The sequence below is a fragment of the Monopterus albus genome, unplaced genomic scaffold, assembly GCF_001952655.1.
Source record: "Monopterus albus unplaced genomic scaffold, M_albus_1.0 scaffold241.1, whole genome shotgun sequence".
NCBI classification, from domain to species: domain Eukaryota; kingdom Metazoa; phylum Chordata; class Actinopteri; order Synbranchiformes; family Synbranchidae; genus Monopterus; species Monopterus albus.
In genome coordinates, this window is record NW_018128121.1 from 139,366 (window position 1) to 155,539 (window position 16,174).

General features: G+C 39.5%; 1 protein-coding gene across 3 annotated transcripts in view; it reads left to right on the plus strand.

The window, feature by feature from the left end:
* Nucleotides 1-16,174, plus strand: part of klhdc8a (kelch domain containing 8A) — a 46,302-nt gene that overhangs the window by 12,043 nt on the left and 18,085 nt on the right. For all 3 annotated transcript variants that reach the window (XM_020620565.1, XM_020620567.1, XM_020620566.1), the window contains 2 exons: nt 7,458-7,665; nt 11,210-11,420. In XM_020620565.1, the coding sequence (XP_020476221.1) occupies nt 7,501-7,665; nt 11,210-11,420 (376 nt within the window). In that variant the 5' untranslated portion in view covers nt 7,458-7,500. The remainder of the gene's footprint in view (nt 1-7,457; nt 7,666-11,209; nt 11,421-16,174) is intronic.

Genomic DNA, 16,174 nt, shown 5'->3' on the forward strand with positions numbered 1-16,174 from the left:
AGATGAAAGTAATGAACCATTTATTTTTATGTAAATGTCTCAGGTTATTTACTCAGAAGCCTGCAGTGATAAACGAGAACTGCTGTGTCTTCACTTTTCTGTGTCTTTACCTTCTCTTGCTCTTAAAATGGATTTGTATCAGTACCAGGCTGTTGCTATGAAGTAGCTGGCCTGTGCTGAACTTTTCCATATAAGGCTTATTTGACCCAAGACAGCACTGATTATATCAGACTCAGGAAGGTGGAACTGCTACTGCAGCTGTGGGGGACAAATTCATCATTGTTAAAACCAGGCCAGTGTGAAAAGGTGTTAGATAAAACTCAGGCACCTTGTTTGGCATTTTTATACACCTCACCAAACCCACATCCAGGTGATCACACACACATTTGCACTCATGTGTGCACGCTTGGCGCTGTACTGAGGTCAACTACAGACTGTAGCATAGAGGTGCTATGTGATTACTTCAGAGTAATTAAATACAAGTCAGTAAATGATCCCTTGCTGAACTGCCTGCACCCACAGAGTGAGAGAGAAAGACCAGTGGGAAGGTTAGTTGTAGACTAAAATAAAACGCATGCAGGCGTTTTATCTGGCTTCTAAATAATGAAAAGTGGGTTACTACATTAAAAACAACCTGGTATAGGAGGTAGCTGCCTATAAAGCAGAGGAGGATTAAAGGAGAGATGCAGGAGAGAATTCAAACCAGTGTCCAGGCAAAGACTAGTGTTTTTCAATCTGTAACACGGTTTTCAAGGCAGTAACCAACATTATAATCCTTTTCATCCTTAATTTTAAACTTCAGTGATGACTACAATAATATCCAGTTCTTTGCCTAAGCAATTTCATAATTTTTACTTGCAGACAATCCTGTGAAAACAAGCTGAAATAAACATTTTTTTCTGCATATTGGGCACAGGAGAAGTGCAATTTTGGCACTTTACTTTGGCATCAAATTGGGTTCCCACATATTCGGACCACCTCTTATCACAAACAAAAGTGCAAACAGCAGTTTTATGGTGTTTGTTGGCAGTAGCACACTCACAGACCTTTCCAAAATCCCAACAAAACACTTTGATGAGTGTTGAGTTTTTCTTCTTTATCAAACATTATGTAAGCTGTCCACAGTTAAAGAGGTTCCAGAGTTTTTATACTCCACTTCTGTAAAGCCTGTGAGAAACATTTTAAAAAGAATGGTCAGAATGTTCCTGACTTTCAGTTTTCGAAATGTTTTATCCTACATTTCCCATAATGCAACTCACTATCTTCTTACATGTACATTAGACCCCTCTAGCCTGGTAAACACCTGTCCCTTTTAAATGCTATATGCCTACTTTCTAACCAGCTTTTCTGAAAAAAAGCAGGTGTTCACACATACAGTATATGCAAAATATTAACCAGTGACAGTTTCTGTCTAACTGTAGCTTCTAGACCAGACTGTAGGCAAGTCTTTTTTTTGTTTTGTTTTTGTTGTTTTCAATTCAAATGCATAGGAGTGTCTTGTGAGTCATCATGTCAGATTTGATTGTTCGGACATCATGGTAGCTATCTGCAGTGGTTGCTGTGGTAACAACCTAAATGTGTGTACTGTAGGTAGGTTTTCCAACGCAATACATAAACAACAAGCAGCTGTCTATATGGAAATGTGACCTTGCAGTCTGTATCACAACACTATCTTGCCACAGTGCAGGAGTCCTCCACTGAAAGAGATAACATCAGGGATGCAGGGGATTGATACACTGTAGTCACCAGTGTTGGAGAAGTAATTATGGAATGCTAAATGCATTGTGGATGCTAGTTTGCTGTTAGATTGCACGGCTTTAAATAACACTGAGTCACCTCATTGATTTGGTTTGGTTTAGTACAGTTTGCCCATTTATGGTTTAGTACAGTTTGCCCATTTATGTATTGTGCTTTGAGCTGGTGTGAAAGCTGTATGTCAAACTGTGGTGCAGGCCAAACAACTGGGCTGAGACTATTTGAGAAGCAGATTCTTGGTCTGCTTGATGGTGCAGTTTGTGCGTGGTGGGAAAGCAAACAGGCTAACTGCATGATTTTATGATAGCAACTATGTAATTGTAGCATGCTTTCAAAAGCCAGACTACTAATACACTGATTGTGAATTGTTCAAAAAGCAGTCTTATCATAAACCATATATAATCCATGTATATACATTTCTTTGGTAGCCATGGTTAAAAAAAAATACTGTATGTGTGTCTGCGTGAGGTTACGAGGATTTTCCCTGATCAGTCAGACAATCAGAACAGTTAGAACTACAGTCTCTTGAGCTTAGTTTACTTCATTACAGTAACTCTGTTAAAGGATAATTCCAGTAATTTTCAATTTTTAGTGATTTTGACTAAAACCAACAATGAATTTGGTGTACTTGCCATTTGGCTGTGATTCCAGAACCTGGTTTAGCCTATATGCCTGTGCAGTAGTGATCTCTGTGCTACTGCAATAGCTTTTCGTGCTACACATACAGTAACAACACATGGTGTAAACATCAAAGAACACAAGCATGCACAGTTGACTCTTTCTTACCCAAGAAGTTGACTCTTTCTTACCCAAGAGACTGTAAAAAAGCAATGGCTGCTCTTATCCTTTGGATAAAATATACTCCATATATTTTGAGAGATAAAAACATGTCACCCAGTGCAGCAGTGTGGCTCACTGGGGTGTTTTTAATAGTTTTTGGAAAACAATGGAGCTCACATACTAGAATTGTGTTGTACATTTATGGTTGTAACATTAGTTCATCTTCAGACAAGGAATTCATTTGTGTGTATTAATTACTTGATAATGTGCTTTGAAAGAAGTGTGGAGAACTGTGTGAGAACTTCATAGCCCATCACCAACAGACTGACGTTAGCATAGGACCATTGAACGTATTAACAAACAAGCAGCTCAGTGACACACACTGCAGCACTTCAGGCAGTGATTATTATTATTTTCTTTACTTTCTTCTGACTTTGTATTAATACATGGTTGTGTGTGTAAAAATCAATAAATAAAAATAGTAATAACCTACAGTGAAATTACATTATTGAATGCCTGGTCAGGGACCCCCTGCTATGCCTTGCAGACCACCAGGGGGCCACAGAGTTGAAAAACCCTGTTCTTCTGCAATCCTGTTTCTACCTGTTTGTGTTTATTCATAACATGGGATGGTTTGCACAGTTTAATAATATTAATGAATATTAAAGTCTGATATTTCATGGTAAACAACCAAGTAAGAAAAAAACATTTTTACTGTGAATATAATTACTAGTAAGATTTGGTGAATACTGTATCTCCCATGTGGCATCCACAAACTGTCAAAATGGCAGCAAAGTCTCCATCTGTGCTGTCCAGTCTAATCCAGTATTAAGAATAATATTTGTCCACACAGAGCACAGACATTGCTGGCTGGCAACAGCAGCTTCATTCATGCTTTTCAATCTCTGGTTCAGGCTACCACCTGAACAGCAACATCCAAGTTTTTGCATTTTTAACTAAGATGTAATGCTCATGTGTTTGTTCATTAACAGTGTACCCCTCCAAATTAGTATCACACTTCGATAATAATTATCAAACGCAAAAAGGACCATTTAAAAATGCAGTTACAAATTAATACCACACCACCAGAGATATTTTTTTTTTCATTTCACATTTGTTGTACTAAATATTATTACTGGCTGGATTTGTGTCTTGGCTGCAGGTTAATTTTTGTAGTCATGCAATTTGCATATTCATGTGTCTAAGGTCCATGAGCAGAAGAACCAACAGACTGCGCTCAGATGTTCCTCCTCCACTACACCCTGTTTATCATAAATGGTGTTTATTGTCATTCAGACTTGGATGAAAGGTTGATAAGACACTAATCAATGCTAAGACATGATATGAAATTAACATGTGCTTTGTTATGCATCGTTTTTCGAATGGAGTTTTCCATGACTTTACATTTAGAGATGGTCCATGCACAGAGGGAGAATAACTATGCAACCTAATTAAAAGTTTCAAGCTGGAGGCATGCTGATTGTAAATGACTTTAGATGATGCTGGTGGGTTTACTGTTGATCTCAAGCTGTTCATGCAGTTAATTAAAAAAAATGATGTGGCGAACCAAATCGGTTACAGATTGCAATTAATGAACTCTGCGAGTTGGGTCGGGAGAAACCTACCCTGTCTCGTTAGCAAGCGCATGCCTGACGGGGTCAGCCTATAGGAGAGCAACCACTTTTATTTGTTTTTCATCCTTTTTCATAAAAGATTATTAACCACAAACCAAGTGATAAGCAATCATGTGCCAAAGGGGGAAAAAAGTTGTACCACTTGGGAAAGGCCTAGCTGTTGCTATGGTAACCTTTTCTGGCACAAAATGGGGCAGATTTTATTTTGAAGTACAGTGTTCTCTTTATCTTCACCCGCCGTCCTTTATTCCTCCGAAGTGAGATGATCAAAAGTATGACAGGTAGATAGGTTGTGGCAGTAAAGAAAGATGGGCATAGACAGGAAGCGAAGGGGGAATGGGTGGAGGTGTGGGAGGGTACATGTTAAAAAGAAGCTTTTAAAGAAAAACTGCTGGGAGACTGCTGAATCTCTGCTGGGTAATTTCACAGCAGTCACATTTTCACTTGAATCTCCTCCCTGTGACCTCCTCAGAACACACCAGACTGGCAGTAATCGCTAGTGTTATTCCCCCCAGTGTGACAGATAAGGTTGTGATACATGGTGTACTGAAGGTGATGTAGTCTGTGATGTGTTCAGAATTATGTTTGCAGTGCTCCATGGAGTTATTTTGGACCCTTCCTCCCATGTCAGTGACAGACTTCCTCCCCCGTTCCTTGCTGGAAACTATATGTATGCAAGAGAAGTGGGTTACATGCAGGAAACAGTGTGCTCCCGAGGGATGATACAGGAAAAAGCAACAGCAGCGGCTGACTTAACTAAAATAAGAGAGACAGTGGATCAGTTCAGTTCCTCATCCGAGGAGAGCATGGAAGAGGAGGTTGTTTAGATTCACAAAAACACTTCACACAGACAAAGAGATGTAGTGTTAAAGGAAAGGTGGATGTTACTGTAGTCAGTGATCAGCATACTGCAAAAGGAAAGCACTTGTGTCATTGCACTTTACACTCCAATACATTATATGACAAGAAAATCCAGTATGTGCAATAAGCAAATATTATTGTTCTCTGAGTGAGAAGATCAGAACTTATGTAACTGTAAGTCTGGATGATTCAATTGAACAAGATTCATGTAATCCTGCCATAATTATGATTGAATGATTGAACAAGATTCATGTAATCCTGCCAGACTTGAAGACTCTAAAAACAAATCTGACCATATGACTGAACTTTGTGTTGTTATACACGTAGGATATTAGTAATGTCTGCTAAGCTTTCTTCGAGCTACTGGCTGGCTTTGGACTTTAATAACAATGATGCTTGAGAGTTTGTTTCCAGAGTTTATACATTTTCAGGCCTATGACTGAATGAAACCAATACTTTGGATGAGCAGAGTGATAGCTTAGGAAGTGTGTGTAGTTCTCTAAATAACCATTTCCTCATATGTAAGTTGCTTCTGGTTGATATTTAGTATGATTTGAGCTCTAACTGAAGTATTGCTAGAATAGAAGGTAGCATCTGCCTGTGCTATTAATACCTGATGAGTGGTTGTGTTGGAAGTTTTCTGTCTTTATAGCGTGGGTAGTACAATGTGACTATGTTAAAAAAATATGCCTGCATTCTAAATCTAATCTTTTTCTCTGTGCCTTAGTGGTCTAGGACATGTACCATCCAATTGCAGCTTCCCTGGCTTGACTACAGCTCGGGACATTCATTGCATGTCATTCTCTTCGTTCTCTTTTTGTCAGTCTTAAAATGTTTCAGTGTTTAAAGATACAGGTGTATAATTCAGAAAATGTACATGTATGAACAAAAGCTATATAACATGTGGCCACAGGTGGCTTTAGGTCTATGATGATAGAACAAGTTTGCAATTAAAATTTTGTGCAAAAAGCTTATAAGTTCTCAGCACTCTTAAGAAACTAAACATGTTTTATAATAAATTCTCCTGTAAATCCTTGGACAGGCGTCACTTTCTGATTAATATGTAGGGCTTCTTATCAGTCAAACTCAGAATGGATCATTTTAAATTTAAGTTGCAACAGTTTATAAAAAGAGATGAGTCATGAATGATCTGATGCTTGTTACTTGAGTTTATAGTTATTTCATCATTGAATTGTGTGTATTTAGATCAATGCCCATCTAGGGGACTGCAAACTTGTGGGATGCTCATCCTGTGTTTTGTATGGGCAGTCTTAAACAGCAAAGTACAGTAACTATAGCTGTCAGATAACTAAGTTATCTTCATTACTGAATATTTGTTTGATTAATAGATCAGCCGTCCCTGGTAGGTTAGTGGTTAAGGCGCAGCGCTATCGCCGCGGTGCCCCGGGTTTGAATCAGGGTTGTGTCAGGAAGGGCATCCGGCGTAAAACACATGCCAAATATCAACATGCAAGTCGTCAGTGTGACGATTCGCTGTGGTGACCCCTAAACGGGAAAAGCCAAAAGTGACTTTACTTTACTTTAGTCTTAAACAGCAAAGTACAGTAACTATAGCTGTCAAATAACTAAGTTATCTTCATTACTTAATATTTTTTGGATTAATAGATTAACTGCATGGTCTATAAAATGTGAAAAAAAAAATCCCCATCACTTACTCCCCAGAATACAAGGTGGCATCTTCACATTGCTTGTTTTGTTCAGCTAATAGTCCAAAACCTCACACTGGAGAAGCTGGAACCACTTAATGTTTGACAGTTTTGCTTTAAAAAATTAGTTGAATGATTAATTGGTAATCAGAATAGTTCCCATTTAATTTTTGTTTTGATCAACTAATTTATTAATCTATTATCACTCTCTATTGTTGTAGCCCTACTGCAGTGCAGTAAAAATATAATACTTCCGTGATGCAGCATAAACTGGAGATACTGAACTACAGTACAAGTATTGGAAACTGTACATAAGTACTTATGTAGTTACTTTGCTGATGAGATGTTTCCTGTGATCACTCTATAACATCGATGCCTTGCTGCAGTTACTCAGTGCTGACATCTTGTAGGATGTAATAAATGTCCACACTAGTGTAACTCAATACAAAATGTACACACAGCTCTTCAATGAAGTTCTTAAAATTTGATTCACTTTGTCATGATCTATCCTGCAGTATATTGCACTGCTAAATTCATTCAGTCGTGTGTGACAGCAGACCCGAGGGGGCTTAGAGTTCAGCTTGGTCTTTAACTGAGCTGATTCTTCCACTGTTTTCCTTCACTTCACCTTTCTAATAAGGAAGCTCCTCCTCACTCTAGGGCCCTGACTCCACATTCACTCAGCTCTCCCACACCTCCAACTTGTCAGCTTCCCAATCCACCGTCATAGCTTCACTGACTCTTGGCCTCTTTCTCCCAGATCCCTCCCTTTCCCAGTGAGTCTCCATTCTGGTGCTGAGGCCATGGCGGTGCCTGCAGCCTATGAGTTTCACTGGCAGAGCCTGGCACGACTGCCCAGCGGCCGAGTCTACCACACTTTGGCTGAGGTGGGGGGACAGATGTACATGCTGGGGGGCTGCGATGCTGCAGGGAGGCCTTGCCCGGGCCTGGACCTCTACTCCCCTGAGGTATCAAGCAATGCAACATGGACACTGTATTGAATGTTTCATATTTCTCTTAAGTATATTGTAAATAGATGGTGCTGACATAGTTCTGTTACTAGTAATTTCAGTGCATTATTTTAACAGTGCAATATTTTGATAGAACATAACTACAAAATTGTAAAAGAAAGTTTAAATGACAGCATATAATTTTTATAATGCTAAAAGTCAAAACTAAAAATTCTAAGCTAACATGTATTTAAATGTGAACAGATGAATTGTTACATTACATTGAAAGGGGAAGCTCATAACTGTGGTGGCAAATCAACAGCAAACATGTGTAGCTTTGTTTTCCAAACCTCAGTACCAAGAAGATGTACCAAATAAAAGAAGAAAGTTCCACCTCAAAAACAAAAGAATAGACAGTACAGAAATTGCAGACCTCTGCCAAAGGGAAACTCAGTTTGCCCATAATGTTATAAAAGCAATATTCCCAGTTTGACCCTTATTAATGATTGCTTGACCATGAAAACCTACTGCCGGCATTTGAAATGATGCTGATATCATTGATAGTTTGACAGCCATTCAAGATAAATGATAGACAAGACAGACATCCACTTACTGGTTTAGAGGTAAAACAGGGACTTCAGTCGGGCAAAGCTGTGAAGACATCACATTTCTGCAAGTTTGTGTTCTCCTTGTTCAACAGCTCTTTGATAAAACTACACATACCATCTCTGTTACTGGCTGATTGTTGCACTATGGAGTGATCCTTCATGTCATCTGCTCTCCCTCTGCCCAGCTGTGACTGTGTGTGAGAGGAGTGCGGCCCCTCTCACACACACTGAGGTTATGCCAGGTGACAGTTAAGGGAAGAACTGGGTGTATTGCTCATTAGGTTTCTACAGTAGCAACTCAGCTATAATGTGCAGCTGGAACACGGGCGTCCTCGCCAACAGGCAACTGTGCTCTGAATGAGATGTAGCTGCTGTTAATAGAGCTAGCTTGGTCAGATAATGAGCACTGACATTTCTGAAAATGTTGGAACAAATTCTAAATTTGCATTACCTGGATAGACTGACACATATTCTCAGTCTAAATGGTTACTTTGTCACCTGAAAAAATGTCAAAACTTATAGCTACAACTTTAACAACCTGAAGTTACAGGTAGCATTGGCATGAAACTCTAAATCAACCTACTGTGCTTCACCCAGCACTCCCTCTCTCTGCTCCACTATGCTCTATGATCTGCTACACACACATCATTCTGAAATTATAATAAATGAGAATGCAACAGTATGGTGGGCAGCACAGTGTCATGGTGGGTAGCGGCATTGCCTCACAGCAAGAAGGTTCCGGTTTGCGACCTTTCTGTGTGAAGTTTGCATGTTTTCCCCGTGCTTGTGTGGGTTCTCTCTGGGACCTCTGGCTTCATCCCACTGTCCAAAGACATACGGCTTAGGTTGATTGGTGACTCTAAATTGCCCATAGGAGTGAATGTGTGCGTGTGTGGTTGTTCGTCTGTATGTTGGCCCTGCGATGGACTGGCGACCTGTCCAGGGTGTACCCCACCTTTCGCCCGATGCCGGCTGGGATTGGCTCCAGCCCTCCCACGACCTCGTTCAGGACTAAGCGGTATAGAAAATGACATGAAAGATGAGAATGCAACAAAACTTGATGATAACAGCACCTGGCTCAAAATCTTTGCCTCCAGGCTCTCAGCCACCTGTCGCTGCATAGTGTAGATCTTTCCATAGCTCTGGGTTGTCACCTCACTGGACTCCTTCAGTTCCTGTCTCATATAGCTGGGTCTACTGGTGGACAGCACATGGTTTCTATTGATGCGCTTTGGCCACAAGAGGGCTCGCATACAGCCAACACCCTTTCCAGCACTTACAGTAGTGAAGAATCATTACTAATATTCCTGTATTCAAATGATATGAATCAGCACCAAAATATAATCAATTTTTTGGTGGGCCATACCCTATCTCTCTAAAAATTCCAAATCCATTCATTATTTTTTATGTTGTTCACAACCAAACAAACACTGGCAAAAACATAACCCATTCCCGTGGGGGAGGTACCAAAGTGACTGTACTGCAACCACAGCTGAAATTCTAAATTCTGAAAATTCTAAAAGTTTTTCATAGTATTAAATAATTTTGTTTCTGTTCTGTATATCATTACCCACCTGAAAGAAATTATAGATCCCTGGCTGGATTCCCTGCAGTTTGCTTACTGAACAAACAGGTCAGTGGATGAATCAGTCAACACTGCACTACACCCTGCAACACCTTGACTCACCAGGGACCTATGCTTAGATCTTATTTGTCGACTTCATTTTGGCATTTAACCCCATCATCCCAGACATTCTCCACTCCAAACTTACCCAGCTCACTTTGCCTGCCCCCACCTGTCAGTGGACTTTCTGACGGACAGGAAGCAGCAGGTGAGGCTGGGGAAAACCACATCCAGCACATATCTGCACAGGTGCCCCCCAGGGATGTGTACTCTCCTCGCTGTTGTTCTCCCTTTATTCCAATGACTGCAACTCAGGAGACCCTTCTGTAAAAATCCTGAAGTTTGCAGACGACACAACAATCATTGGCCTCATTCAATGCGAATCGGCCTACAGACGGGAGGTCGAACAGCTGGCCCTGTGCTATTTTCATAACAACCTGGAGCTGAACACATGGAAAACAGTGAAGATGATGGTGGATTTTAGGACAAGCTCCCCCACCCTATCTCTGCTCACTATACTCAGCAGCTCTGTTTCAGTCGTGGAGTCCAACAAGTTCCTGGGCTCCACAATCTCTCGAGACTTGAAGTGGACAACCAACATCAGCGCCATTATTAAAAAGGCACAGCAGAGGGTGTACTTCTTGCATCAGCTCAGGAAGTTCAACCTGCCTCAGGAGCTGCTGATTCAATTCTACAGGGGAGTCATCAAGTCTGTTCTCTGCACTTCTATCTCGGTTTGGCTCGGTAACCAAACAGGACAGGAACAGACTCCAGCAGACAGTCAGAACTGCAGAGAAAATCACGGGTGCCAGCCTGCCCTCCATGGAGGACCTGTACACCTTATGGGTCAAAAGGGGTGCAGAGAGGATTTCTGCAGCCCCCTCACACCCTGGACACAAACTCTTTGAACTCCTCCCCTCTGGAGGTCATTGTGCACCAAGGCAACCAGGCACAGAGACAATTTCTTTCCCCGGGCCATCACTCTGATGAACAGCTAGTCTATGTTTGCTCTTTTAACTTGTGATTTTCTAACTTGTATATATTGTGTATTTATTTTGTTTTTATGTTGTGCGCATTGGGGGCCGTTTGGGCTGGAGTCAAATTCCTTGTGTTCTTGAAATACTTGGCAATAAGGTTTATGCTTGTGATTATTAACTTAGTGTGTCACATGTGAGCTGGATAATATGACCAGTACTTGGTAATATAACCTAAGCACTTTGTCTCTTAACTAATTTGACTTACTGTATATCATATTTTGAAAGTTGGTGAGTCCTTTGAGGATTTGTGCATAATGCTTTGCCTGAAAGAAGCTGCTTGGTCCTGTTTGCAGGGCGACAGGTGGATAGGTTTGCCCCCAATGCCTACCCCTCGTGCTGGGGCAGCTGTGGCAGTCCTAGGAAAGCAGATCTTGGTGGTGGGAGGAGTGGGAGAGGACCAGAGCCCCGTAAAGATGGTGGAGATGTATAACACTGAGGAAGGGAGGTGGAGAAAGAGGAGCACTCTGCGGGAGGCCCTGATGGGTGTATCCATCACTGTGAAAGGTATGGACTTTGACATATTAACTGTTAACCCTAAACCCAGGTCTTATAAATTGTGTCCTAATTACAAACTGCTGTAACCACAGTGTGGTACAATATGGTGTTGTGTGCAAAGCTGGCACTGATGACACTGAAAAGGAGGCACTGATTACAAAAAATTGCTGTGTGGTTTAAATCTCATATCAGTGTAAAAGAAATTCTGTCAAAATATATTATTTATCTAGAGTTTCAGATAGACTTTATATCATATTGTTGCATTTGTTCTGTCATAGCCATTCAAAATTTAGTTCATGATATTGTTTTAAGGACATTAATATAGCATTATAAGGACTGTCATTGGAAAAGATTAGTCTCTTTAAAACCCACAGTCTTTGGACTCTGGGACGAAGCCAGAGTGAACCCGGCGAGGCACAGGCAGAACATGCAAACTCCACACAGAAAGGCCCGGCATCAAACCCGGAACCTTCTTGCTGTGAGGCGACAGCCCTAACCACTGTGCCTCTGTGCTGCAGTGACAGGCTAATAGCAAATCTGGTCCTCCAGCAAAAATATTTGGCCCCAGACAAAAGTTTTCACTTTTGTAATTTACAGTAAAACTGATTTTTCATAAATCTATTGTAGATAGAAGTACAAATCTAAGAATTATGAAAATCCTGACAAATGTGAACTAATAACATCTAATAAGTGACCTAAACTTTAAAGAGTTACACAAATCTCAGCTATTGCTCCTCATTCTGCACCATTTTAAAACAAACAGCACTGACCTAAAGTTTGATACACTTACCTGGGGACTAACACTAACGAATAATATAATGTTTTTTTCTTATTGAAACAAAGTAACACATTAACAAAACAGGACCGAACATGGGAGACAAGACAACAGATACATGACATTGCAAAAATATGTAGAGTATTTTACAGGACTGTAGTGTGTGAGGGTCTGACGTGTGTGTGTTTCCAACTTATGCAGTCTATGAAACACAAGAAAGGGAGAAGGAGGGAAAAATAATTAACAATAATAATGATAACAGTACTACTAACAAAAGTAGCTTGTTACATTTTTAGAGGTTGGTGGGAATGTGCGTTGTCTCAGCCCCAGGTGTTTGGTTCAAGTTGAAATGTGTTAAAAATGGGTTCCATGTGTCATAAAAAGCTGATAAACTATTCTTGTGAGTAGATGACATTTTCTCTAATGTGATGTATTCTGTTAGAAGGTTGGTCCAGTGGTTTATGTGTAATTTCCAGTTTTGAAAGATTGTTTTCTTGGCAATAGCCAGAGAAATGAGGAGTGGGTTTTTGTATTTAATTGGTAGGTGGTCAACGTCTGTGATATTAATGAGTAAACAAAGTGATGCAGAAGGAGGGATTCTACAGCCCAAGATGGTGGAGAGTTTCTCTGTCACTGCTATCCAGAGGGAATGAACTGTTTGGCAGGTCCAAGTAGCATGAAAATAACTGTCAGTGCAACCTAGAGTACATTGTGAGCAGATGTCTGTATCAGTGAAACCCATTTTGAACATTTTATTTTGTGTAATATGGGTCCTATAAATGGTCTGGTATTGTATAAGTTGTAAGTTTACATTGCTGGTCATAGAAAAGATGTTATTGCAAATTTCTGTCCAGAAGTTTGAGCTGAGGGAGAGAGTTAAATCGTTTTCCCATTTGAGTTTTGCTGTTGTTATTGCTGAATCTGTATTTGATATGAGTTTATATAGCTTGGATATTATTTTCTTGGAATGTGTATTTTTCATAATCTCTTCAATTAATTTGGAGGGTTGTAGTGGGTTATTGATTACATTAATCTTTTGGCTGGTAACACTTTACAATAAGGGTTGTAGCTCTTAGAGCATTAACAAATGGTTAATTAAGGTTAAATAATGGTTACTCACTACTGTTATACATTTTTAAAGAGCATTAATAAATACGTAGTTACGAGTAAGTAATGCTTACAGTATACAGCAGGGGTGGGCAAGTCAGGTCCTCGAGAGCTACCACCGTGCATGCTTTCCAACTATCCATGCCCTGCCCACTGCTGCATACCTGCATCATGTGTGTTCAGTCAATCAGAAGCTGGAAGATACCACCTTAGATGAACGTGGAGCGAGGACAAAGTGAATTCGTTGGTTGGAGGATGGACAAGTAAGTGGACAATTATTATGCTTAAATGAACATTAAAACAGCCTTCTCCTAATGAAACTGCTAAGCTGTGAACTTCGTGAAATAAATGTTAATATCTTTATTGACAATTTACTAGTATTACCAAGAGACATTTAAGTTGTTGAATGCAATGCTTATTATTGTATTATTTAACGTTTAGTTAATGCTTATTACTGCATCAACAAATGTTAGCAGTGTCGTTAAAAACTATTAAATAATGTATGAGGTAATACTTTAATTAACATGAAAAACATTAGTACATGATTAATAAATGCATTAGTTACCTATTAGTTAATGCTTATTACTGCATTAAGTATGGTTAATTAATGTAACCTTATTGTAAAGTGTTACCCTTTGGCTTAATTATAGATTTTAATTGATTGTACTGGAGGAACTATTCTCTCTGAACTGAAAGTAAGTTTGATACACTTACCCAGTGACTAACACTAATGAATAATATAATCTAAATTTAATGTACTTTTACAAAAATTCAACACGTACCCTGTGAATTGAACCACAGCTTTAATTCCTCAGCTTCAGTCATTGTGACCAAAACAGGTTTGTTCTCACATTCAGAAAACGGTAGCAAACAAACAAAACAGTCTGAAGAAATACAGGTGTATTTCTGTGATCGCCATAGTGCATTTTACTGTTTGGTATTGGGAGTCGTCTGTTCACCACGTTTTAATATTTTCCTTTTTGGCTGACATTGTGCAACAGTAGTATCCACTCAGCAGCGCACATACTTCAGGCTCAAAACCCACTTAGAATCAATGTTTAGTGTTGAATCGAGACAGCTTTAATCTTCTGGTTATACGTGACACATAAATCAGTTTCACGGTGTGAATGCAGTATATTTTTATGGTGCATTCAGGTTATACAACAAAGACAACAGATTAAGTTTTTGTAGTTGAAAATATTTCCCACCTCAGCTGATAATCTTTACTTGATAACTTGTGGTCTGTATTTGAGTTCAGATTATGATGTTGTGCTCTATGAAGTCTTACGCTACAGGGGCACTCCACTGGAATCCATTTGCGGTTCAGTTTGGCACAGAGTGCTACTGCACTTTTGCAAACAGTTGTATACTGTGTTCTGTGACCCTAGAGCAAGCTTTCCACCATCAGGGTTATTTTTCAACTGTCCCTTGTGAGTGCCCAGCTTAATGGAAATACGATGCATCAGGTACCCCTGCAAATAAAAGTATTACATTTTCTGTAACATTAAACTTTTTTGTAATTACAACTTTAAAAGTGCCACTTTAGCTGTCTTTGCCCCTCCTTTCCTGTTTCCTAAAGCTATAATGTGCACTACGGATGCCTGGTTTGACAAACTGTACAAAAGTCAGCCTACAAGCTAGTGTTAGCTGGCTAATGAGTAAATTTGGCAATCCAGTAGAATGCTCTGGCTACTGCTGATGCAACAGAATTACTGAATTACTCCCAAATTAATACTATATTATTTCAACACAAAGGTAAAATCAAGACCATAGTGGGTTGCTAATATTAGTACAGCAAACATGGTAGCCTTAGATGCTAACATATCCAGAAGGAATAATGCTACATCTTAATCAAATGTGAGACTTTTTGGCTGTTTTTAGTACTTTCCATCTCAAAAAGACAATCGGATGTTAACTGTAGTTTTCACTCTGTCATTGTCTCTGTACAAACGAACATGACAGTTTTGATCTGGCAGCCACTTTCAAGAGGTTCTCCAACTCTGTCCTGTTTGAGCTGACTACTTGAAGTTTGAAAAGGCTTCTAATAATCTTTGCTAGGTGGCAGATTTTATGGTCCATAATGTGACATTTTAGAGTACAGATTGTAGAATAACAACACAAACAGATTGTCATGGGGGGGGGGGATACTATAACAGAGAGATATCACGTCTTGTTCCATTTTCAATTGATTTATCAGACAATACATAAAATCTTAGTTAATCAATATGTAGTGTAGTGTAATGTAGTTGATTAGAGTAACTGCACTTCACAGGGAACTTCAGATATTTTTCAACATACTATATGAATCACGCTTAAAACAACACTTCAGTACACTTTAATTTTAAATTGAAATGTCTTCCAAGCAGGTTTTCCAATTTGACATCAATGGAGATAATTTTCAGGTCCCCATGCTCAGATTTATTCTCACATTTTGAGAATCTATCCAGTAGTCTATATAAATAAATTGTCTTTTCATAGAGAATCTCTTCAGATATTGATGCGTGTGTGTTCAGTCCCGTGGTGTATCCGTCATTGTCTGCTGGAACACAGATAGATGCTGTACATATACAGACTTATTGGCTTCATTGTGGTGCTCTCTCCATCTCCTTGACCAATGTTCGATCCTCGGTCCTTTGCTTGCAGTTCCATCCCTGAACTCATCCCCAGTAGCTGAAAAAGAGACAGATAGCCTGACAAAATGATCAATAGGGCCAAATTAAAACAAATATGGTATTTTTAAATGGCTAGTCGGTCACTGAATTGATAAAATAATGCCATTTTTATTGACATTTGTGGGATCATTATTTTCCAGATTTTAGATAATGAACTTCAGGTAATGAGCTTTTCTTTTCCTCAAAATGAATACAGAGTATATGGGAAA